We start from the raw sequence: 23,948 nt of genomic DNA on the forward strand, positions 1-23,948 counted from the left end.
ATTCCACTATTTATTGCTGCTCAGCGCAGTGTTTGTTGCTGATTATAAATACATCTTATGCACGAAGGAAGGGTTTTATTTATCTCACAACCTTCTACTGGATACTGCTGCTGAGTCCCTGCTTGGCTTTGGACAAGTCATCAAACATCCTCCAGTGTGACCATTTGTAAATCTCGTAAAAGGTTTAGTATTCATTATGAGAAGAAAGGTACTGCAAAGATTAATTGTGCTTTTTTTATTGAACATTAAGATGGTTAGATGAAATGCACTGGGGAAAGTATTGGCCTTTCCCTTAGGTAGTCAGATGAATGAATTGCTCAAAATACACTGCAAGATTATTTTCTTCTTAGTCAAGCTAACATTAATCTCAGAAAGAGAGAGACATTTTGAATTTAATAGAGTGCTATATTTTATGGAACAAATTCTTTAATAGGAAGTTGAAACTAAAAATAGAATAAAATATCACACAGCGAGATTTCTAAAGCCCCTCTGCCCAACAGTAGACCTTAATGCATCTTCACAAACATCCTGTAAGGTACTAAAAAATAAAATAAAAGCAGGAAACTTGCAACAAATAATAGAACACGCTTGTTGATGTGGCTGTCAACTTGCTGAAACTAAGCAGCTCCTAGTCTGGTCGGTGCTTGGCTGGGAAACTGCTGGAGAACGGCATGTGTGCTGCTGTGGATTCTATGATGGAAAAAAGGTGGGCTAAAAATACAAGAAAATATATAAATGACAGCTCAGATGGCTTCATAAAGATCCTTCTTTCTCACCGTGTGACCTTACTCGTTAATTTCAGTTTAACGGGCCCAGTTTGCCTACACGGAAGACTGCATCAAATGAATGTGCTGGCCATCATGCAAGAGAAATGTCACATGGTCCAGTGTGTTAGATCTAGTCTAAAAAGGGCAACAGCATGCTATAGACTACATTGTAAATCTTTGGGCCGCAGATGGTTAGTGCCATTTTTTATTGCTTCAGCATGTAAAAAAAAAGCTTGCAAGTACAAAACTAGCATTCTGGAATGAGACATTATAGGTAAACTTGCTTACTAATGCCATTTTTCTAAGAGTATGGAGCTTTCATATGGGGGAGCATTCAGAAATATGATTCCCACCTACCAATGTGGCCCTCTGTGAAAGTTCAGAACAGCGCAAGGATTTATGCTTGCACAACAACACATTCCCTCCCCCCACCTCACCTTCTCCACACCTTTTCTAAATATGTTCTAGGGGTTCCCACAACCCTCTGGAGCTGATATGGGGAAGATGTGTGAAATGCATAGGGGGAGCAGGGGGAAAGTCCTATTATTCAAGGAGATGGGATGGGGTAGTTGAGTACTGTTCCATATAGTACAGGAATGAGACAACTCTGATTTTCATTAGGTCATAAGGCCCTGCTTGATTTTATTAGAAGGGGTAGCTTTTTATTTGAAAGAAAATGAATTGTATCTTAAAAAGCTTTTTCCTGGTTGTGTGAAAATATTTTTGTGTGAAAATGTTTTTCCTCAGCTATCTGCAAACAAATAATTGGGGTTCTGGTGTGGGGTGTGTGGGTGTAAACATTATAATACAAACAAAAATAAGTACAGACATCTTGTAGTAACGGGCTGCAGCCCTGTCGTCAGGGAAAGTCTGGGCAAAAGGATTAGTCTTTACAAGACATCTTAAGCAACTGACAAGTGATGTTTCACATATGGCAGAGGGAAGGGCATTTCAGAATGCAGGGGCAGTAGTGGACAGATTACTCCTGAGGCAATGTGGCACTCAAAAGGGGAAAAGAGGTCGACAACCACTGCTATTGATCTTCCCCGAGCCTAGTCAAACCAAGGCCTGCTGAAATTCAGGACTATAAATAATCATAATGGTAATAATACAACCCCCTTTAATATTAATAATATGGCCCTCTTTAAAACCAGTAACGCACAGCTTAAAATTGCAGCTATATTTTCTGGCTATGTGTCCCCCACAGGCCTGAATGCTGCTTCAGTTCCTTCCGGAGAATGGATGCAAAGGCCGCCACTGAAAAATTCCAGCAGGATTTGGGGTTTCGAATGCTGAACTGTGGAAGGACTGACTTAATCAACCAAGCTATAGAAGCATTGGGTCCGGAAGGGGTCAATACAATGGACGATCAGGTATGTAGAAGGACGGGGTGTGTGGGTGTGGGTGTATCTAAAATTAATTAGGCAGATCAGTATACAAAGCACTTACTGAGATAGCTCAGACACTGTCTCTTCCAGCTCTGCAACCCTGTGATTCTAAGTTGCAGAGGACATTCCAGTTCATGAGAACTGATACTTTTCCTTCCTGTTTCTGCCCACCATTATCATATTCTGGGGAGTGGAGGACAGAGGCAATTTCATGGCCAGCAGCAACCAAGTAAAATTTCTCATGGGGCAACACAGCAGCAACAAGAACATCAGCAGGCACACACCCCTCACTCCATGGATGTTCTTTGGAGGTTGTCAGCCATTATGGACATGTTGACAAAGGGAAGGCAAAATGGCTGTATCCTGCTGCTATTTCAGGGACCCCAGTGGGTTGTGAGAAGAGGGAAGCCTATTCTTCTTGCAGAGTTCTCACCTACAAAGTAGGGCCAGCTCCCCAGTGCAGAGCAACTCATGGGGGGTGATGAGGATGGGCAGTGACAATGGGGCAGGGGAACAGACCTAGCATGCTCATCCCTCTCTCCCTTATGCGATTCTCTCTCATGCAGTTAATATTCCCAGATAATGTTCAAAAGTGTGCCTATAAACTCCACGTGAGAATCTGAATCACAGGCTTTTTGATGGTCATTGCTTTTGGGCATAGCAATCGAAGTTTGCTGACCACACGTTTTGTCCTTAAAGGGTATGACTCCACTCATGTATGCCTGTTCTGCTGGTGATGAAGCCATGGTCCAGATGCTGATCGATGCCGGTGCAAATCTAGATATACCAGTAAGTAAAGACTGAACCCAGGGACGCTGCCAGTTTAAGTTCTGGCCAAGAACCATTGCTTATTATCCCTCAGAAACAGTGTCTTGTTTTGGGACGATTGCATGTACTGAAGGCCATTCTGAGAGAGAGAGATTTCCTTCTCTGAAAAATAATTGTTATGGATTCTAGAGCAATAAAGCTTAAATCACCTTCAAAGCTTGCCACAGATGAGGTCATGATTAACAGTGGCATAGTAATGGGGAAATAGAGGGAGTAAATGTTTCCTCCCTGCAAAAGCAGCCTCTGAAGGAAACCAGTAGATGCAGTAGAAGAACCCAAGGGATTGAATACACTGATTGGTGTTGGCAGTACTTTCTGAGCTGTGTCAGCCTGTCACTCCCAGGGGCCGTAATTTACTAGGGAAGTGCCACTCCCAGGCATTTCTAAGGGGAGAAGAAAGATGGCAGTGGCTAAACATTCTTTCAATTTTTCCTAGGTCCCTGGTAGTTCCTCCCGATACCCATCAGTTCATCCTGATAGCCGGCACTGGACTGCACTCACCTTTGCTGTGTTACATGGACATATCTCTGTAGTTCAGGTGAGCAAAAGACAAGTTGTCAATCTGCAGTTTGAAATAACAAGAAACAAAATGGGAGATGCAGAGCATGAAAGTTCAGAAACTAGTTGCTTTTGTTGCTTTTGGAACACATATCTATCCTGTAAATATTATTATTATTATTATTATTATTATTATTATTATTATTAAACACAAACAGGATAGAGCATAGGTTTTTTAAAAAATAACAGCAGTACCAGGTCATCACACGAATAACAACATATAATAAACTTACTCCTAAAAAGACTTCATGTGATCATTTTATTTTGTCTACATATTATATTTATAATATACTTAATAGTGTATGTGGTTGAATATTTCCTTGCATTGTATTACATTACGAACACACTCCATTTTTCAATAACCAAGTTATTGACTTGACTTGAAGACTTTCCATTACCCTCAGGATACAGTGGTGCCTCGCAAGACGAAAAGAATTCGTTCTGTGATTCTCTTCGTCTAGCGTTTTTTTCGTCTTGCGAAGCAAGCCCATTGACGGATTAGCGGATTAGCGCTATTAGCGGCTTTTAGCGGCTTTTAGCGGCTTATCTGCTGATCGGATCAGCTGATAAGCGGCTTAGCGGCTTAGAAAAAGGGGGGGAGGAAAAAAACCAGCAGGAACTCGCAAGACATTGTCGTCTTGCGAAGCAAGCCCATAGGAAATTCGTTTTGCGAAGTACCTCCAAAACGGAAAACTCTTTCGTCTAGCGAGTTTTCCGTCTTGCGAGGCATTCATCTTGCGGGGCACCACTGTATTAGTCAATTTTACTACATTCATTAACTCCCCAAACCTCAAAATCCATTCATCCAAGGTAGAACTTCTTACTTTTCCCCAGTTGTGACAGATTATCATATGTCTCTCTGTTAAAAAATAGATTACAATTTCTATATCTTTACAGAATATTAAATCTTTCACATAACCCAACTGCAATTAGGACTGGATCTGCAGACAGATCTATTATAAGTTGACTTGATTTTTCAGCTCAACACATGATCTTGGCATCTCCAACAAATATACCACACTAATAAACTTATATCAGTTTTGTATTACTTCCCAGCTTTCCAGAAGGAAGGAAAATTCAGCAAGTTTGCCGTGCTGATATGCTATGTCTGCAGTATAAATATGGCATAACATTTGTTCATGCAATGTTTTGCTCCTCATTATTTGTTTATCTGAATGTTTTAAAAGTTTTCATGGACCAGTTGCAAAGGTACCATCATGATATATTTCCAAGGGATCTGCCCACAATATGGTTGTTTTAAGATCAGGATTGATCACATGCTTAGTTACAGCAGGACAATAGAGACATCTGGAAATCCAGATCCTCTTGCTGTTATTAATTATATCTGGATACAGGAAGAATATGTGTAAAATCATTTGTGCATTTATAAAACGGTGGCATCGCACTGGTTATGCTTATCCAGGCTCTTCCAGTAGTTATAGCAGAATTGACCTTTACATGGAGAAGAGAAGTCTAAAAGTTTCCTCCCTCTTCCCAAGTAATAAAAAGAATGCCTGCAGTATGATCCTAAGTGGGTCTAGTTGGAAGTGTATGTAGAATTTAAATTTACAGCACAATTCCATACATGTCTACCCAGAAGTAGGTCCCATTGACTTCAGTGGGGCTTACTCCCAGGTAAGAGTGCCTCCACACTGAATAAGGAATGATGCTCCATTTATAACTAGCTTTTATTTGTTTAAATTCTTCTTCCAAGATAATGAGGAGGCAATATGAACAGATATTTTGATAAGTATATTTGAAAGCTAGAATGTGTCTACATCTTAAAAATTAGATTAATGAAATCTAACAATATATCCAGAAGTTGCAAAGCAACATGTTTGAAATGTTTCTTTAATATGTCATTGGAAAAACCAGTGTTGGTCATTCCTTACACTCCCAAACACGTTAGCTGCTGCCTTGTGCATGTCCGCTTTCTGCTTATATTGTCTGTGTTGTGGTCAAAGGCTTTGTAGAATTTGGGTCCAGTGATGGATTTTGGGCTCTTGAAATACTGCTATCTTCTCCCTTTAATGTCAATAGGAATTTAAAATGAACAACAGCAAGTAGCAGTCAAGGGTAGAGATTTTCCTGTTTCTGCTATTTCTGTTCACATAAGTTAGCAAGCAATTGTGGACAGAGTTCATTCAATTTCGAATTATACATAAATGCAAATGTCCATGCAAATGAGATTTTGCCTTCAAAGACTTGGAACATTGCCAGTGCACTCTTTAGTATTGCAAAGGCCGGGCACACTTAATTTACACATGCAATGATAATAAGCGTGTTTTGCCCCAGAGACACCGCTGAGAATCCTGTCAACAGAACCTTTCAGAAGAAATGAAGCCTTGGGCTTTCTAAGCCATGTTTTTGTTAACTGCAATTAATGTTTACTCACTCCCTGTTGTTCAGTGGTAAACATTTAATCTTTGGAAGCTCTGTTTTTCAGGTGTCTCCAGTGACCCATGGGAATTAATTGTAGGACCGATTCTGATATAATAATAATAGTAGTAGTAGTAATAATAATAATAATAATAATAATAATAATAATAATAATTATACCCTGCCCATCTGGCTTGGTTTCCCCAGACACTCTGGGCGGCTCCCAACAGAATATTAAAAACACAATAAAAGATCAAACATTAAAAACTTCCCTAAACAGGGCTGCCTTCAGATGTCTTCTAAAAGTCAGATAGTTGTTTATTTCCTTGATATCAGAGTAAACACAATGTGGGCAGATCCTATGGACACACATGCTTGGATTACTCAGTGGTAGTTGTGTAACTGACAATGCAGCTTTGAGGATCATTCAGAAGTACAAATCAAAATACTCCTTTTAATGACAGCATTCCCTTTTTCATATTTTTGTAATGTTTCATTGAAGAACATACACACTGAGACCTTTAGAGCCAGTAAACAAGAAGGCAGTAAACATAAGTAAACTTGAAGGAGTTTTCCACACAGCATTCTCCAATAAGAAGAGAGGTGTATGCTATCAGCCTAGTACAGTGGACCCTCTGGATACGAACTTAATGCATTCTGGGGGTCCGTTCGCACCCCAAAGATAACATAAATAGAGGTGTTCTTCTGCACACACACGTAGCACGATTGAGCACTTCTGCACATGTGTGTGCGGCAAAACCCGGAAGTATACACTTCCGGGTTTGCCATGGCCGTAACCTGAAGATTCCATATCCAGAGGGACACGTAAGTAGAGGTTCGATTGTAGTGGATTTCTGCCGAGGGAGGTTACTCTTGTACTTTTTCTGTTACTCTGTTTCTTGAGTTCTTTGTTCCTACTGTGCATTTGCAGTTGCTCCTGGATGCTGGAGCCCACGCCGAAGGCTCTGCTGTGAACAGTGGAGAGGACAACTATGCCGAGACCCCACTCCAGCTGGCTTCAGCAGCAGGCAAGTCTGAGCAAGCCTTGCATTTTCACTCCCCAGAAGCAGGAATTTGCTCTCTTAATGCGCAGTAGGTGTCAAAACACATAAAAGTGGGAAGAAGCAATGTTTTCAAAACTGCCAAACGCATCTGTTCCCGCACCCTTCAATATTTTTAAGCTGACAGCTGCTGTCATGCAATTGCTGACTGAGCATTCAGTGTGCACAGTGGGGCACTGGGATGATGTGTAAGTTGCACCACGTGTAGAAGGCTGTGTGTGACCCAAGTGGAGGCATGTCCATCCGGTCTTCTTCATCCTATTTCAGGGGGAATGGTCATAGGTGTCTGCTGTACAAATGCACAAAGTTGTATACTCATTTCCTAGACTGCACATTCTCTTGTACACTCAGTGGGACGTGTCCCACCCTACGTACAGGATTCTCTGCTCACGCTATGTGGGTTCTTTTATACCTGGATTGTTTCTCAACTGCGTGTCTTTTACTGTACAGCATTTTAATGTGTGGTGTGCATCAGTTAACCTATAACCCATTTTCTCTCTATGAATGAATACATAAATCAGATGGTTTCTATACAGTATAGTATATCCTTTGAAAATACCAGTCAAGGTAAAATGGTTTGTCTTTCTAGGCAATTATGAGCTAGTCAGCTTGCTGTTGAGCCGGGGAGCAGATCCTCTTCTCAGCATGCTGGAAGCCAACGGGATGTCATCATCGCTTCACGAGGACATGAATTGCTTTAGCCACGCCGCTGCACATGGACACAGGTAAACCTCATGGACAGGCACTCATTTGCTTAAAATGCCAGGTTAACAGCAATGGACTGCACTTCAAGGTGGTCATACACTATCTCCCCTCTCCTTCCAGCAATATGGGTATAACAAGACCAGGGGCATTTTGCAGGGCTAGCATAACCCACACTCTCTTAGCCACTGCTCTGCCCTCTTCAGTATAGGCATCATAAGGATGAACTTCACTGGCATTGACAGTCAGGGACCGGGCAGAGGAGGAATGGTGGAGACTGCCTCCCCATCCCGACCCTTCCAGGGAGGAGGAAGACAGAAAAGATGTACGACAGGGGTTTGAGGAAGGTAGCAGATGAGGCAGATGAGGGGGGAAGTTGGGAAATCATGGGAGACCCAGAACAACACCCAGCTGACATGTTGTCATTAGACAGCATTCCAGCCCCTCCATCTCCCAGAACCCAGACAGCCTTGAAAGTAGGAGAGCAAAGAACTCAGAGACAGAGGGCACATAGCAGCACCTGTAGAGGAGATGATGAGAATGACGAGTGAGGAGGTGGGAGAGACGGAGGGTGGCGATTCACTCGGGACAATGCCATTATCCAAGAGGCTGGGCTCAATAGCCTCTCACTGTAAATACTGAATAAAAAAGGACGGTAAGAAATTTTCCTTTGCCTTTATACTTTCCTGGGCAACAGCCGGGAGTTGCTGACAGCATCCTGACATTGACATTAACAGAGTAATTTTTTAAATTTAAAGTTTACAAACACAGAAGAAAACAACATTTTTGTATGACATAAGTCCTAAGTTAGGAAGATCATGAGCTCATGTCTCTGCTGCTATCTTTTGAAGAAGAAGAAGAAGAGTTTGGATTTGATATCCCGCCTTTCACTCCCCTTCAGGAGTCTCAAAGTGGCTAACAATCTCCTTTCCCTTCCTCCCCCACAACAAACACTCTGTGAGGTGAGTGGGGCTGAGAGACTTCACAGAAGTGTGACTAGCCCAAGGTCACCCAGCAGCTGCATGTGGAGGAGCGGAGACACGAACCTGGTTCCCTAGATTACGTGACTACCGCTCTTAACCACTACACCACACTGGCTCTTTTGCTTTTGAATTCACTCCCCCAAACACACCCATGCTAAAATCATGGGTACCTGAACTACAGAGTATCAATTACTTTCTTCACTAGGGAAAAGCAGCAGAAAATTTCACTATCTGTTGCTTCTTTCTGGGAAAAATGCACAAGGAGTGCATACAGGAGAGATACATTTGTGCCCTCTGTATTCATACAGAAAACGTCATGTGCCCAGCTTGTGCGCAGAGAGAACAGCGGCAAGCAGTAATTTAGATCAACCACTAACAGTTGGTGTGGCTGTCGTGTAAATTGGTGTGGTGCAGTGGAATGTGGACCTGCTAAGCTATGAAGCTCATGGGGTGGCTGTAGATTGTTATGATGGTAAAGGAAGATGAACCCATGTATGCTTCTCTTGCTCTTTGGAGGAAGAAGGGGATACAAATTGGGGTAGGTGGGTGGGAAACACAGATAGCCTATGGACAAAACAAGTATGCAAGCACTGAAAGGATTTAATGTTGAAGTCTGCTTTTATATTTATCCTGCTGATATGGAAAGGCCCTTTGCCATCTTTAAAGCGTATCTGTGGAGATAAGGGTCTATTAACCCAAACTTCTCGCATAACCTGGAATGAGCTTCTACTTTAGCCCTCTTCAGGCAATACCTGTACATGTTGAGTAAAGAGGTGAGGGGACAATGAGCATGCTAGCTCTGCCACCGCCACTCCAGTTGCCACTGGGATCACCTTCCACAAGCAGGAGGGCAATCTTCTGAAGTGGGGAGACTTCTGTACCCATGGAGTACATTCTTGTGTGTTTTAGACTACAGTGGCACCTCAGGTTACAGACGCTTCACGTTACAGACTCCACTAACCCAGAAACAATACCTCAGGTTAAGAACTTTGCTTTAGGATGAGAACAGAAATTGTGTGGCGGCAGCGCGGCAGCAGCGGGAGGCCCCATTAGCTAAAGTGGTACCTCAGGTTAAGAACAGTTTCAGGTTAAGAACAGACCTCTGGAACGAATTAAGTTCTTAACCTGAGGTACCACTGTAATAGGGACGCGGGTGGCAATGTGGATTAAACCACAGAGCCTAGGACTTGCTGATCAGAAGGTCGGCAGTTCGAATCCCCGTGACGGGGTGAGCTCCCGTTGCTCGGTCCCTGCTCCTGCCAACCTAGCAGTTTGAAAGCATGTCACAGTGCAAGTAGATAAATAGGTACCGCCCCAGCGGGAGGTTAAACTGCATTTCCTTGCGCTGCTCTGGTTCGCCAGAAGTGGCTTAGTCATGCTGGCCACATGACCCGGAAGCTGTACGCCGGCTCCCTTGGCCAATAAAGCGAGATGAGCACTGCAACCCCAGAGTCGGCCACGACTGGACCTAATGGTCAGGGGTCCCTTTACCTTTACCTACCACTGTAATGGGGTTTTCAAGATCTGTGTGGAGCCTCTATGGGTACAGGAAGCTCTCTTCCTCAGACAGTCACTCTGCAACTTGTGGAGGGCCACAGGTTCGATGGGGAATATTGCTATAGCACACTCATCTCTCATGCCCCACCCTCCACCTCCCATGTTTAACAAACACAGGATCTGAACACCTGAAGAGAACCCGTTGGGATACCACACCCAACCGCGAATAGCATCTCTCGTTTTCCTTTATTGCAGAAATGTTCTGCGCAAGCTCTTGACCCAGCCGCAGCAGTCCAAGGGAGATGTCCTCTCGCTGGAAGAGATTTTAGCAGAGGGCGTGGACAGTGACACCTCCAGCCAAGGAAGCTCCAACGAGGGCCAGGTTAAGCTATGCAAAGCCAGGATGAAGGCTTTGCAAGAGGCCATGTACTACAGTGCTGAGCATGGCTACGTCGACATCACAATGGAGCTCAGAACGCTTGGTAAGGGGAGCTCATTTCCGGACACATTGCTTCAAGAATAACAAGGCCTGTGGTTTTAAGATATGGGAGCATTCCCACTCTGTCTATAAACATTTATTTATTTATTTATATTTTTAAAAGAGGTGTTTCAGTGCATCTTATATAGTGGGCGAGATTCAACCGCTGAGTCCCATCAGCATAAGCCCTGAACAAGGACCTCTGTTTACGGATGGGGTGCCCCCTTCTTGTCCTCCCCGTATGCCCCTGCACTCCCAAAATTGGGTCTGAGGGGTAGGGTTAAAACAGCATGTGAGGGATCGCTCTATCTGGCAAGCCAAAATGCTTGCACCACTGGAACGAGTGCAGCGTTGAATTCCTCTAAATATGTTTCTAGAATACATTACATAAAACTTTAATAAGTCAGCACCTGCCTGAAAGCTTACATTCTAAAAGGCAAGACAACAGAAGTAGTGGAGAGAGGAAATATTTGCATTTCTGTGTTTATCCATATTTTATTTATTAATTATAGTGTTTCTGAAGTAGAAAGAGGGCGCTCCTTACTGTTGGAGTAACACATGAGAATTGCAAAGTAACAGAACGTTGCCCTGTGATTTCTCAACTTTTAACATTTGTTTGCACATTCTAAAAGCAGAGCAAATAAATAAATACAGATCTCCAAGATTTTTTAAAATCGTTTCACATCTGTTCCTAATTTGACCCATGCCAAAGAACTCACTGTGTTTGTTGTAAACATCTAGTTGTAGCAATGTTCAGTTTTAGAAACAATGTATAGGACATGGGTAGGCATGTCCGTGGACTGGATGCGGCCCAATTGCCTTCTCAGTCCGGCCTGCGGACGGTCCGGGAATCAGCGTGTTTTTACATGAGTAGAATGTGTGCTTTTATTTAAAATGCATCTCTCGGTTATTTGTGGTGCATAGGAATTCGTTCTTCTTCTTTTTTTCAAAATATAGTCCGGCCCCCTGCAAGGTCTGGTTGACAGTGGACCGGCCCAGTGAGCCTCTTGGGCTTGCCGATCAGAAGGTCGGCGGTTCGAATCCCCACAATGGGGTGAGCTCCCATTGCTTGGTCCCAGCTCCTGCCAACCTAGCAGTTCGAAAGCACGCCAAAGTGCAAGTAGATAAATGGGTACCGCTCCGGCAGGAAGGTTTCGCCAGAAGCGGCTTAGTCATGCTGGAAAAACTGTGGACAAATGTCAGCTCCCTCGGCCAGAAAAGCGAGATGAGTGCCGCAATCCCAGAGTCATCCACTACTGGACTTAACTGTCAGGGGTCCTTTACCTTTACCTTTACCTTTACTCAGTGGGTCTGCTCTGAGTAGGACTAGTTTTATATACAACCCACTATGTCTATCATACCTTGAAAGTAAATTCCCCAGAGACATCTGGTTAGAATATTGAGAAGAATCACTTGGTTTGATTCAGCAAAAAAAAGAAAATGTGTATGTTTTCTGCCTTTTCTTTTGCTGCCATGCCATCAATTCAGAGCTTTCTCCATGGTAAAATAATCATTTTTGCTTTCTAATGAATGGCCACAGGGATCCCATGGAAGCTCCACGTGTGGATTGAGTCACTCCAAACAACTTTTTATCAGTCTCGTTACTCAGTAGTGCAGAATCTTCTACGGGAATTCGTCACCATTAAAGAAGAAGACTACAATGAAGAGCTGGTTAATGATGGACTGCAGCTGATGTTTGAAATCCTCAGAACCAGCAAAGTAATCAGTTTCAAAACTATATTCAGATATGCATTGTTTGGCTCAAGAAAATCTTCGGCTCCTTCCAAGGGCTCTGTAGTTTGCTTGGGCGGAATCAGTGACGTGTGAGGATCCCAGTTAATTCTGGAAGCAGGGGACAATACCATGCTGTGTTTACTTGAGTCTGATTAACACAATTTTGCCAGGGGTCAAATGTAAAAGTTCTCAACAAAGTCTCCATTTAAGCAGAGACCCTCCTTCTAATAGTAATTGAGATATCTGTAGTGAGTTTGCTCTAAAAGGATTTCATTAAAACACACACACACACACACACACACACACACACACACTATTTAGCTAAAATACTTTTATTCTGCCTTTCTGCCACACAGTTGCATACATGGAAATTTAAATGCATTTAATTTGCAAAGATCTAAATAGTCACACTGCATTATACAGAAGTAGATAGACACTTCAAAAGGATAATACAGGCCCTAGTCTTACTCCAGCTCAAGCAATTCACAACTAGTTGCAAAAATCACCCCTCCCAGCTGTGGAATCACATCCCTATATGCTTCAGAAAAGACATCTAGCTCACATAGTGGGGTCCGTATTTGTATTTTTCTTAGCAAAGAGAGATTCCAGTAGGAATGGATTTAAAATTAGCTCTGTTTGAACCTTACACTCTGCAGAGAGCTGAATTTTAACTCCTTGTCCTTCATATTCCTCTATATACTGTAAGGGAGCAGCAAGGAAAATAGGCAGCTTTTAGCTGTCTGAGATTGGTCCTTACAGAGCTCTAATGATCTCCATTTGTTCTTATTCACAGAATGAGTCTATCAACCAGCAACTTGCCTCTATCTTCGCTCATTGCTACGGAAGCAGCCCCATCCCTGGCATTCCTGAAATAAGGAAGACACTTCCAGCACGCCTAGGTAAGATGGTCACCAGCAGAGATTTTGAGGGTATTGTTTTTGACTTTGTAGCTGTAAAGCCTTGCTAAACCATTTCCTCCTCCTCTTCTTCTTCTCCTTCACAGATCCTCACTTTTTAAATAACAAAGATATGTCCGATGTTACTTTTTTAGTGGAAGGAAAACTGTTTTATGCACACAAAGTTCTTCTGGTGACTGCTTCAAACAGGTGAGATACTTAGGAAGTGGCACATGATACCTTTGCAGAGTCATTCCAAGATCAAGAAAAATGAATGGTTGAGTTGCTTACTCAAAGAAGTAATCCCTATTTTAGTTTTTCACAATGCCAAGCTGTCATTTCTTTGAATATGGATGCAAGGAAGCATCACTGCCTTGGCAGCTGTGTTCTTCTCCATACACATTAGTCTGTGTATCTATCGCATCCGATCTACACTTTCATGTAAACCAGTCTTCAGCTTTCATTGATAACTTGAACAAAACCTGAACAGCAAATACTTAAGCTGTAGAAGGAGGATTAATGGATGGTTGCAGCTCAGAATGGCAGAGAACAAGGCTAGAGGGAGGATTTTCTTCATTCAAGGAGAACAGGACTAAACAGGATTAGATATGGTATGTAGCAGGCATGGGAAACCTACTGCCTGTGGGTCTCATTAGACCTAACATGGCTTCTGGTTTTTGCCACAACACCATTTTCTCAACCAGAACCAACTGTCCATTACCTATTGTCAGGTGCAGGGCAGTAAAGGTACTGATGGGAAGGAACAACCTCAAGAAGGTTAAACTGTGCTCCTGATTGTTTCTTGGAAAACATGCCTGGCATTCATCTCCTTTAAAATTTGATACCAAATGTAAGCCCCACTGGGATTGGTTTCACTTTGGAAGTTTAGATCAGGGCTCCATAAAGGAGCCCATTCCTGCTGAAAGCAGGGCTTGCAGTCAGTGATGCAAATGCAACCCCCATTGGGACTGTCTGAACTTGGATGCAGTCAGCTGACTGGCAAGTATTTCATGTTTCACTTTAACCAGAGTTGGATAAGCTCACATATTAGCCAAAACCAGGCTTTGAAGGACAAGGGGAAATAATGAGAGGCAGGAGGGTGCATGCAATCCCACGGCTTGTTCCCAGCCTGGCCTCATGTTAAATCTTAATCAGTCCTTCATAACTTCTTTCATATACCAGGAGCTAGTAAAAAAAATGGTTCTACCTACATATTTTTAATTCTGCCTCTCACATAGATGTTTCTATCAGGAAAGAAGGTGTCATTGAAACTCCTAAAGCTATAGGCCCCTTTTTCACTTCACGTATAGAAAAATAATCTAAGAAAATGAAGCTTGAAAGGCTCTTTCTGAAATCTTTCCTCTACTTTCACAGGTTTAAGACACTGATGACCAATAAAACTGAACAAGACAGTCAAGGCAGCAAGACTGTAGAAATTAGTGATATGAAGTACAATATCTTCAAGGTATGTATTTAAGAATAATCTGCACTGTTACCCTTTTCAAATGCTAAAATTGAGTATGATTCAGAGGATGTACAGATAAGATGTACAGATTCATAGTCTGAAAAGTTTCAGGTTTAGGGGACCTGTCATTCAAAAGAATTAACAATTTTGGCTGAAGAAGCGGCTTTTGCTTATGTTCAAAAGAAGAAACCAATATAAATGAACTCTAGAATTCATTCATCAAACTGAGATCTACCCAAAATTAATTTGTCCAACCAAACGTTTTAATCCATCCCCGGTTACTTGTTGATGTGGACAAAGTAGCTTGTGAATCAGAGATTGCTGAAATGCTCAGCAGCAGTTTTCATGTCATGGTGTCACTTTTTGCATTGGTGATGAACTGCTATTAACCATGTCCAAGATCTTCTAATTTACACATTACTTTTGTCCATGACAGCAAATGTATACCAGAGATAACTGGGCAAAGCTGTCAACTTTTCCCTTTTCTTGCGAGGAATCGTATTCGGAATAAGGGAATTTCCCTTAAAAAAAGGGAAACCTTGACAGCTATGTAACTGGGACTTCTAGCACAGCTCAAACTGTACTTGTGTAAACAGTCACCAAAATCTGCTGGAAGTTACGAGGCATAATTTTTATGCCATGTTAAGCAAGTTAGGTCTGAATAGAGTCAGAAAATGTGCAGCCTTTGTGTTGAATCTGTTTAATGGTCAAAAGGTTAAAAGGATTGGAATATTTAACTTTTACTCTCTTTTTCAAACATCTGCAAACCTTAATGTCCAGTATGTCATGAAAAGGGAGAGTTGGCATTGGCATATAAACAAAAATATACACCACTGAAATCCAGCACTCAGGAGCTCTTCCCACTTTCCAGATCTGTTTTTAAAGATCTACAGGAAAATGTGTTGAAGCTGGAAAACTGAAAGCCTAAAAGTAACATTCTGTAGAACTGACACAAGGATCCGTTTATTTGCGCTCTTTCCTCAGCCATCAATCACTTATTTTTTGTGCTTTGGCTATATAGGAAAAATGCAATTGCAGCTCAGTTTGCAAAGTGGAGACATTCTGTATTTTAATCTTGAGCTGAGCTGTAATTGCTATGTTTGCATCCAGACTTTGCTGGCCAGACCGGTCCATCGCCAGAGCTGAATAGTAAAGAGCTTACACGGAAATTAATATTGCATATTGCACTTGCTTTAATTTACAATCACTGAAAGTTTCTGTATTGGGAGCCAAGTTGCTGTGTGAGTTTCCCAAGGCAAACATGCGAGTTCGTATTTCTCACTGCTTTGGCTGTGTTCCTGTTTCAGATGCTGATGCAATATTTATATTATGGAGGAACAGAATCTATGGAAATTCCTACTGCTGATATTTTAGAGGTGAGAGCATTTCTCCCAATCCCTTTCGGTCTATTGCAGTGGTTCTCAAAGGGTGTAGCAGGAGAGGATGGCAAGTGTGGCAGGAAGATGCAAAGACAATTACAGAAACATTTAAACATTTCAATGTAGTATAGTATAGTTTCACCGACCCCCCCCCCCCCGAATATGGATAGGTATCTTTTCAAAATGAGAGCAAGAGCATCAAGTGATTCTGAGGACAATCCTGGTTGCCATTTATCATTATACTTTGGGAATGATTCATGTTCTTATGTAGCTGCATTGTTTTATACTTTCTGGGTGTCCTATTATCATGTTATAAAATAGTCGTGCTCTGTGTTATAAATCAAGCACTTCTAGGAGTTGTTTCTTTATGTTTTCCAACGTATTTCTGATCAGTAAGAAATTCGGTGTGGCGTGAGCAAATATTTATTCTGAAAGTGCAGCCCAGAGAAAAATAGTTTGAGAACCACTGGTCTGTTGTCATCTTGTGCTGGTTCAGGATTATTTATTTATTTATATACCAATAAGCCATAAGCACACTTCAAAGCAGTTTGCATTAAAAAGATACAATAAAAGCCTTCAAAAGTTAAAAAAAAATTTAAAAGGAAAAAGGTTAAAAATAAGCATTGTGGAAGGATGAACTCTTAATTGGCTGCATAGGACTGGCGGGATAGAAATGTTAGTATCAATAATATTGAGGACGTGTATCTGTACCACAAAATTTGTGCTTTGCAGGCACACTGCACTGTTTGACAAATGATTTCCTAAGAGTTTAGACTTGCCCATGTGATATATTCTGAAATCAAAAGAGCACTTCCCTGTCTAGGGAAGCTTTTAATGTTTGACAGACTATTGTATTTTAATATTTTGTTGGAAGCCGCCCACAGTGGTTGGGGAAGCCCAGCCAGATGGGTGGGGTATTAATAATAATAATAAATAATAATAATAATAATGGGATGAGGAAAAGTGATACTCTGAGGACAGATAGTCCACTTTGTGACTCAGTGACTGGAAATGGGGAGCCCGTAGACTAGTTGATCTGTGCATTTATGTAGAAAATTAATAGTACAAGGTTCATGTTAGGTGGAAGTTCATTTTTGTCAGTTTAACATACTGGGCCAGCTAGATTAAAATCTACAACCAGGTTGTTATACAGTCATACCTCGAGTTGAATACGCTTTGAGTTGAGCGTGTTTGAGTTGCGCTCCACGGCAACCCAGAAGTAACAGAGCACGTTACTTCCGGGGTTCGCCGCTTGCGCATGCGCAGACGCTCAGAATGACATCACGCGCATGCGCAGAAGCGGCAAAGTGTGACGCACACGTGCGCAGATGTTCCGTCGCTAGTTAAGTTTACCTCTAGATGCGAACAGGGCTCAGGAACGGATCTCGTTCGTATCTAGAGGTATCAGTGTAATTTACAAACATGGCCAATCAGCAAGGGTGATGGGAATTATAATTCAGCATCACCTGGAAGGCCAAAGGTTCCCCACACACCCCGGGTTAGATGCTCCACAGTTTTGGAATCTGGGGAGCATTATGTCTGCTGTTTCTTTTTTTCAATCTGTATTTGCCGCTTACCTCTCATCCTGATGTTTTAAGCTGTTATTTTTAAAGGCTAGTCCATGTTTCCACCTCTATCTTATTGCCCTGTTTGTGAGATTCATTGAAACAAAACACAGTTTAGAAGAGCATCCAGCAAAAAAAAGTGATGTGATGCGCAGGTGTGAAAACTCAAAATGTTATCATATTGCATCACAGCATGAGTAGGGAGAGTTCATTATGGAAGAAAATGGCACAGACATGCCATGACACACACGTGTTGCAGCTGGTCTAGACTAGTTTAAGATTGCTCCATGCTGCTTTATTCTGTATTGTTTTGCTGTTCACTTTTAACTTTTTCTACAGTACCAATCAGTGTACACAGAGCCTTAACTGAAAAATAATAACAGTGTGACAAAAATAGGCATGAGATTGCAATTGGCAACAGGGAAACAAAAGAGAAAGGGGGGAAGAGAGAAGGGGGCAGCAACAGAGAAATGTGGGGTAAATGCAGCTTTACTTACTTAAAACCCTTTAAAGCTCAGGGGAGGATCAAGGACTAATGGCAAGGGTGAGATTGAATGAAGGGATTTGAAGGAGATAAAATACTACATGCACCTTTAGGAAGGGTGTATGGGATAATGGGTAGAGTCACAACAGATTGCAATAGACCTTTGGGAGGCTGAGACTGGCTCAGTTTAAGGAGCAGAGATTGTGAGGGAAGCAAGCAATTGGGTTTTAAGAAGGAGGGTGTGATAAATGAGTACAGACTGAGAAACTACTGTATGATTGGGGGGGGAGAGAAAATGGCAGTCATCCCAGACACAGGTGAATAGCCAGGGCATAGCAGAATTTAAGCTGACCAGACCGAGAGAAGTTGGAGGGGTTTTGGGGAGAAGTGACACAGCTGCGTAACCAACGCAAAGGAGAGGGAGGTCTTAGAGATAAAGCCAAGGCTGCCTACGTGGTCAGGAGGAAAGGTTGCTGAGAGATATGGAGAGTAATCAAGGAGAATTAGCCCTGGCAGCAAAGATAAGCAGTTCAGCCTGATACACATGGAATTTGAAACAGCGATTAGACATTTGAGTTAATGGACAGGGAGATGGAGGGGGAGAGGTGTGGGGTATACAGTTCCAGTTCCCTATAACTTTGGAGGGCTTAAACCTGATCCAGCCATTCAGACACACACATAGTACAGTACTTCACATAGCTGGACCGCCTCATAATATGTGTTAAGAGTGGACTCCTTGGTGAAAACTTCCATCCGCACAGAATGCTGAGAGCCATTGTATGCAATACTAAAAATAGATGGCTAAATTCTGGATTTTACCGCTGTGCAGCACATAGCCAAGCAATTGTTTTTTAAGTGTTCCTCCTATAGAAAGCTCTGTAAACAGTAAAACTAGTACATCCATGAAGAGAACTGAACTAAACCTCATAATGCCCTGGTTTCCTACATGCATTTTGTTTTGTGAGGGAATACACTTTCAGTCTAAAGTGGGACAGCCATAGTACGCTACCAAAACACTCTTACATCTTACTCAGTGTTATCTGTGGACTTAATGTCCATATTGAATTAACTGGCACATCTCCCTGACATTTCTCTCTCTCTAATAGACAAGAGAAATTATGACAGGGGCATTTTCAGGCAAGTTAACCCTCCTGCAATCCAAAGGAGGATTCTACCATCTGTAGAGCTTAACATTTTGATTAAGGCTTTGGGAGATGCTTCCTGACCCATTAATGCTGTAGCTCAAGTATAAGGAAAAGCACCAATTACACAGTTAAGTTTTGCAAGGAAGTTGGAAGGCTGTGCAAAAACAAAACAAGTTTCAGTTTTGCTTCCTTGATGTGCACAGCTTCCCTTGTCAATCACCCGTTGTCATCTTCACTGATTTCTCTTTCATCCTCACTAGCTGCTCTCGGCTGCCAGCCTATTCCAGTTGGACGGCCTCCAGCGACACTGTGAAATACTTTGCGCCCAAACCATCAGCACCGAAAGCTGCGTCAACATCTATAAATATGCCAAGGTAAAGGACAAGTCCTCTTCCGTTCAGCCTCAATGAGACTTGCAAGTGTTTTCAGGTGCTGTGAACGTAAGAATAGCCCGGCTTGATCAGAGCAAGGAGTAATCTAGTTTTGCTCCTTGTTTCAATCAGTGGCTGGCCAGCTTTGCTTTTGGAGAAGTCCAGAAGGACACAAAGGCCACAGTTCACCACTTCTTGCTTGCCCACAACAATATTGTATGCTGTATTTGAATTATGTCGGCTGAGCAATCCCAGACTAGATGCTCCTCTGCATAGAAGAACATTAAGGGGTGGTATTTGATTAAATAATACAATGAGCGAAATGACTTCCCACTTGTGCCCACTCCACTCACCATGTCCACCCCCCATCTGTTCCTCTAGAGCAGATTTGGGGGTGGCATGGGGTATACACGGAGGAAGGAGAGAAGGGAAGTCCCATTGCACAAGCAGAGGAGTTGTTGCATTGGCTCAGTTATTTAGTTGACTGCCACCCACGGAAAACTGGGATGTCAGTGACATCGTGCCGTGGAGAAAGTTTCTAGCAGTCCATCTTCTAAGCTCCCATTTGCAGTGTGAAGTGGTGCAGCTAAGGCACAGACTTGCCACTTTGCTGCTCGGGAGAAAAGGAGAGAAAAGGCTGTGTTGTTGTTATGATGCACATGTTATCAGCAGCAGCACAAAGTCTTAACAAGTTAGAGTCAACTAACTGTTAGGGCCTTGTTCATAAATCCTACATTGGTCTACCTTTCTGTGGCAGGATTCCTATCCCACAAGCAGCTCCATGGCTTGTAGATGCTCAGTAGATGTTTTCAATCAACACTGCATCTTCCTTCTAGGGAAAGTGTCACTTGTTTAATTTCTGCCCAGCACCATAATCATGTTAAGAAGCAGGCAGTTACTCCAGCATGAACCGGGGTATGATGCAGGTGTTGCATCATGGTGACACAAGTGACTAGGCCTGGTATATCCAACACCACAAGAATTTTTCAAATATTTATTGCTTCTTCGTTGGAACTTTCACTTCTGTGAACTGGGAAGAAGGTGGACTTCATGACGCCCATATTATATCTTTAAGGATGCTGTGGAAGGGAAACACCAGAAACAGACTCCCTCATCATACATACTTTTTATCAAGACATATCATCAGAACGTTTTTCTACCAATGAGGTTGCAGCCCAGTAGATTATAAACAAGCAGGGGCTGGAACCATCTTTCCCAACACAGCAGCAGGGTACCTTAGAGTAGCTCTTGTGTGTTTTATTAAACGTCCACTTTTTCTAAGGCTCATCGTATATGCACAGAATTTCTTTGACTGCTAATACCATGTGCCATCTGGTACTGCTCATTATGCTGTCATGGGGTGCCACATGGATTGCACCCTCACATAACAAAACAGGTATCATCTTGGCTATTTCATTGACCAGCTGCTCTTTTCCTTTAAGAGTTACTTGACTTTGGCTCAACAAGCAGCAGGAGATCACAAAGGGATTAGAAAGAGGGAGACTTTTACCCTCTTTAAAATATCCCAGTAGAACTGCCCCCCCAAACACACACACACACACACACAGGGGACAGAAAATATTCGTTAACCCCGGGATTAATATCCTCTTAACCATTTGCTGTCAGCATTTAAGCCTCCCCATACACTGAAGCTGTCTGAGTGGGTGGGGGAGAGAGAGGCGATAATTGACAGCTGCATAAAAAATCCCACTTATCTGTCAATCTGACATGACGCTCTTCTGTTTTTCAGATCCACAGTGCCCAGGAACTAGTCTGTTTCTGCGAGGGGTTCTTCCTCAAACACATGAGTGCCTTGTTGGACCAGGAGCCTTTCAAACAGCTCATTTATGGCAGGAACAGTAAAGTTCAGGGTCTGGATCCCCTGCAGGACTTGCAGTCCACACTGGCCAGCAGACTTCATTCCATTTACATCACCTCAAGGGTGTGATTGCCAAGAGGAACTACAGTGACCCTGTCTGGATAAGCTGGGATGCTCAAAGCACTTGCTCATCTAACTGCACTAGGACGGGATTTTGGCCCAAATTTGCTGGCTTCCCTCGCCAGCAACTGGATTGCTGAAAGTTCCTCCACCAGATCCAAAAATCCCCAGTACAAAAGACCTGACCATTCACTGTGCAGCTGGGATTTATAGGCACGGACACCCAAAGCAAATACTCCAGTCTAGCTCAGGAAACCTTGCTTGCTGGATTAGAAGCTGCAAGTGTAAATCATTCAGGCAGGAAAACATGCAGTCTGTTGCGTTTTTGTGAAGGAGATGCACATTCTGAAGTATGTTGTAATGTACATTCTCCACCGCATTTAGTTGCACGTCAACAGCTTGTTTGGGTGTGACAAAACTGAACCGGTACCTTAATGCTTTGATCTGTACTGAAAATTAGATGGCAGGGTTGGGAAGTCGCTACCTGGGAACAAAACTCCTCCCTAACACCCAGGGCTTTTTTCAGCTGGAACTCACTGGAACTCAGTTCCAGCACCTCTCAGGTGGGTGCCATTCTAAAAGAACGAGGGAGGAGTTCATGGTGAGTTCTGGCACCTCGTTTTCTAGAAAAATAGCACTGCTAACACCCAACACCTTTGTCAAGGGTTGCTTCCACCTTTGCATTCTCTACTGGATGAACATTTAGAGTGGAATATTTAAAAAACTGAGACATCATGCCGTCTCACTGTTTGGGGAGAGATTTGCAAGTGAACGATGCTTCTTCTGTGAAGGGCGTATTGTTAATAGACTAAAGGAGGAAAAGGATAGAGGGGAGGTGTATAGGAGCAAGGGGGAGAGAGATGTGTTGCAAATGTATTTGTAGAGCGTGGATGGGGAACCTGTGGCTCTCCAGGGGTTGCTGGCCTCAAACTCCCATCAGCCCCAGCCAGCATGGCCAGTCTTGAGGGATGATGGGAGTTGCAGTCCCACAGTATCCAGATGGCCACAGGCTCCCCACCCCTGTTGTAGTGTTTCAGGGAAGTTACTAGAAGTGTAATAGAAATGTGGGACTGCTTGGTGTGAATATATGTTTTAGAGGCAAGAGAAGTTTTTCTCCACAATCATATCTAGGTTTTTTTCGACCCTGTGAACTGCCCTCCTCACGCGCTGAAGCATTTTCGTTTTAACATGTCTTTGGGAGGTTGGGAGAGCATTCAATACAAAACCAAGCATCTTTGTAAATGATTATTTCATCAGTTTTGAGGATGATAAAGGTCAAAGTACTTCAGCATATTATGGCTGAGAAAATTAACTCTGAGACAGAAACCTTTTCTCAGGCATCAAGCCTACTTTCTTGCATCTCTCACTCACCACTGAACCATTTGTCTCTCTCTACTTCATCTTTCTGCGTAATACACTAACATCACACAGTACTGAAATGTCATTGCTGCCAAGGTAAAATAATTCAGCCCTTCAAAAAGCCAGGAGGAACTTCATGAGCGGCACATGTTGTAAGTGGGCCAGGAATAGGGAGAGGATCAGAATGCTAAAAGTTAAAAAATGCTCAGTGCAAACAGGCTCTTGCACAGTAGCTGTCCGAGGCAGTTGTTAAACTAGGTGGTAAGATTATACACCCTTCAATCACTTACGTTTGAAATTTGGACCAGAAACGAACCCACAAATTCACATTTCCCTCCCTGACCCCAGAAATCACAGAAAAGGTCAAGCTTGTTTGGGAATATCCCCAAAAGTTGTAATTCTGGAAAATAATTTTGAAAAAGCTGTTTCAGCTATCTGTACAAAAAAATAATTATAGATACTGTTGCATTGCTGTAATGTTGTCTGCTACATTAACTGTACATTAATGTCACTTATGTAAATGTACCATATTTTATTAACAACATAACTTTTGTTAAACTTTACAGATGGTATAAGCTCAGTTATTTTAAGGCGGCTAGGGAACGTATTATGATGAAAAGGAAGAGATAAAAACAAGAGTGCCTTATGATAAACTATGCATGAGATGGGCTCTGCATACACAAACACGCTCAGGAAAATAGATTTTCTTCCAAATTCTGTGCTCAGCTAGGACTGAGCGAACGGCATGCAGGTAGTCTTGTTTCAGCAGCTAAACAGTTTCTATGATACTACTGCCTTCTTAATGCCTTACTAGCCTTGGTTATGCCATCCTATAGAAAGAATAGCTTTCAGCAAGGAATGGAGTTTTGAGGTTTAGAGGAAAGGTTTCAGCTGCTGGTTTTCAGCTGAAAGAATCCTTAAAGCAGAGCTTCCTTGCTGCTTCTGAGATGGCCAGTAGTTCAGGCTAAGT

The 23,948-nt window shown here is 42.5% G+C and overlaps 1 protein-coding gene across 1 annotated transcript in view; it reads left to right on the forward strand.

The window, feature by feature from the left end:
- The window catches only part of ABTB2 (ankyrin repeat and BTB domain containing 2), a 146,000-nt gene extending 122,459 nt beyond the window's left edge, over positions 1–23,541 (forward strand). Inside the window, exons 5-17 of the mRNA XM_082224358.1 lie at positions 1,975–2,140; positions 2,855–2,944; positions 3,420–3,521; positions 6,852–6,948; positions 7,571–7,706; positions 10,419–10,645; positions 12,182–12,360; positions 13,169–13,274; positions 13,379–13,481; positions 14,646–14,736; positions 16,044–16,112; positions 19,570–19,683; positions 21,431–23,541. Coding sequence (XP_082080484.1) covers positions 1,975–2,140; positions 2,855–2,944; positions 3,420–3,521; positions 6,852–6,948; positions 7,571–7,706; positions 10,419–10,645; positions 12,182–12,360; positions 13,169–13,274; positions 13,379–13,481; positions 14,646–14,736; positions 16,044–16,112; positions 19,570–19,683; positions 21,431–21,628 — 1,678 coding nt within the window. The 3' untranslated portion in view covers positions 21,629–23,541. The remainder of the gene's footprint in view (positions 1–1,974; positions 2,141–2,854; positions 2,945–3,419; positions 3,522–6,851; positions 6,949–7,570; positions 7,707–10,418; positions 10,646–12,181; positions 12,361–13,168; positions 13,275–13,378; positions 13,482–14,645; positions 14,737–16,043; positions 16,113–19,569; positions 19,684–21,430) is intronic.
- The last annotated feature ends 407 nt before the right edge of the window (positions 23,542–23,948 follow it).

The sequence above is a fragment of the Podarcis vaucheri genome (genome assembly GCF_965113315.1).
Source record: "Podarcis vaucheri genome assembly, chromosome: 1".
Classification (NCBI taxonomy): domain Eukaryota; kingdom Metazoa; phylum Chordata; class Lepidosauria; order Squamata; family Lacertidae; genus Podarcis; species Podarcis vaucheri.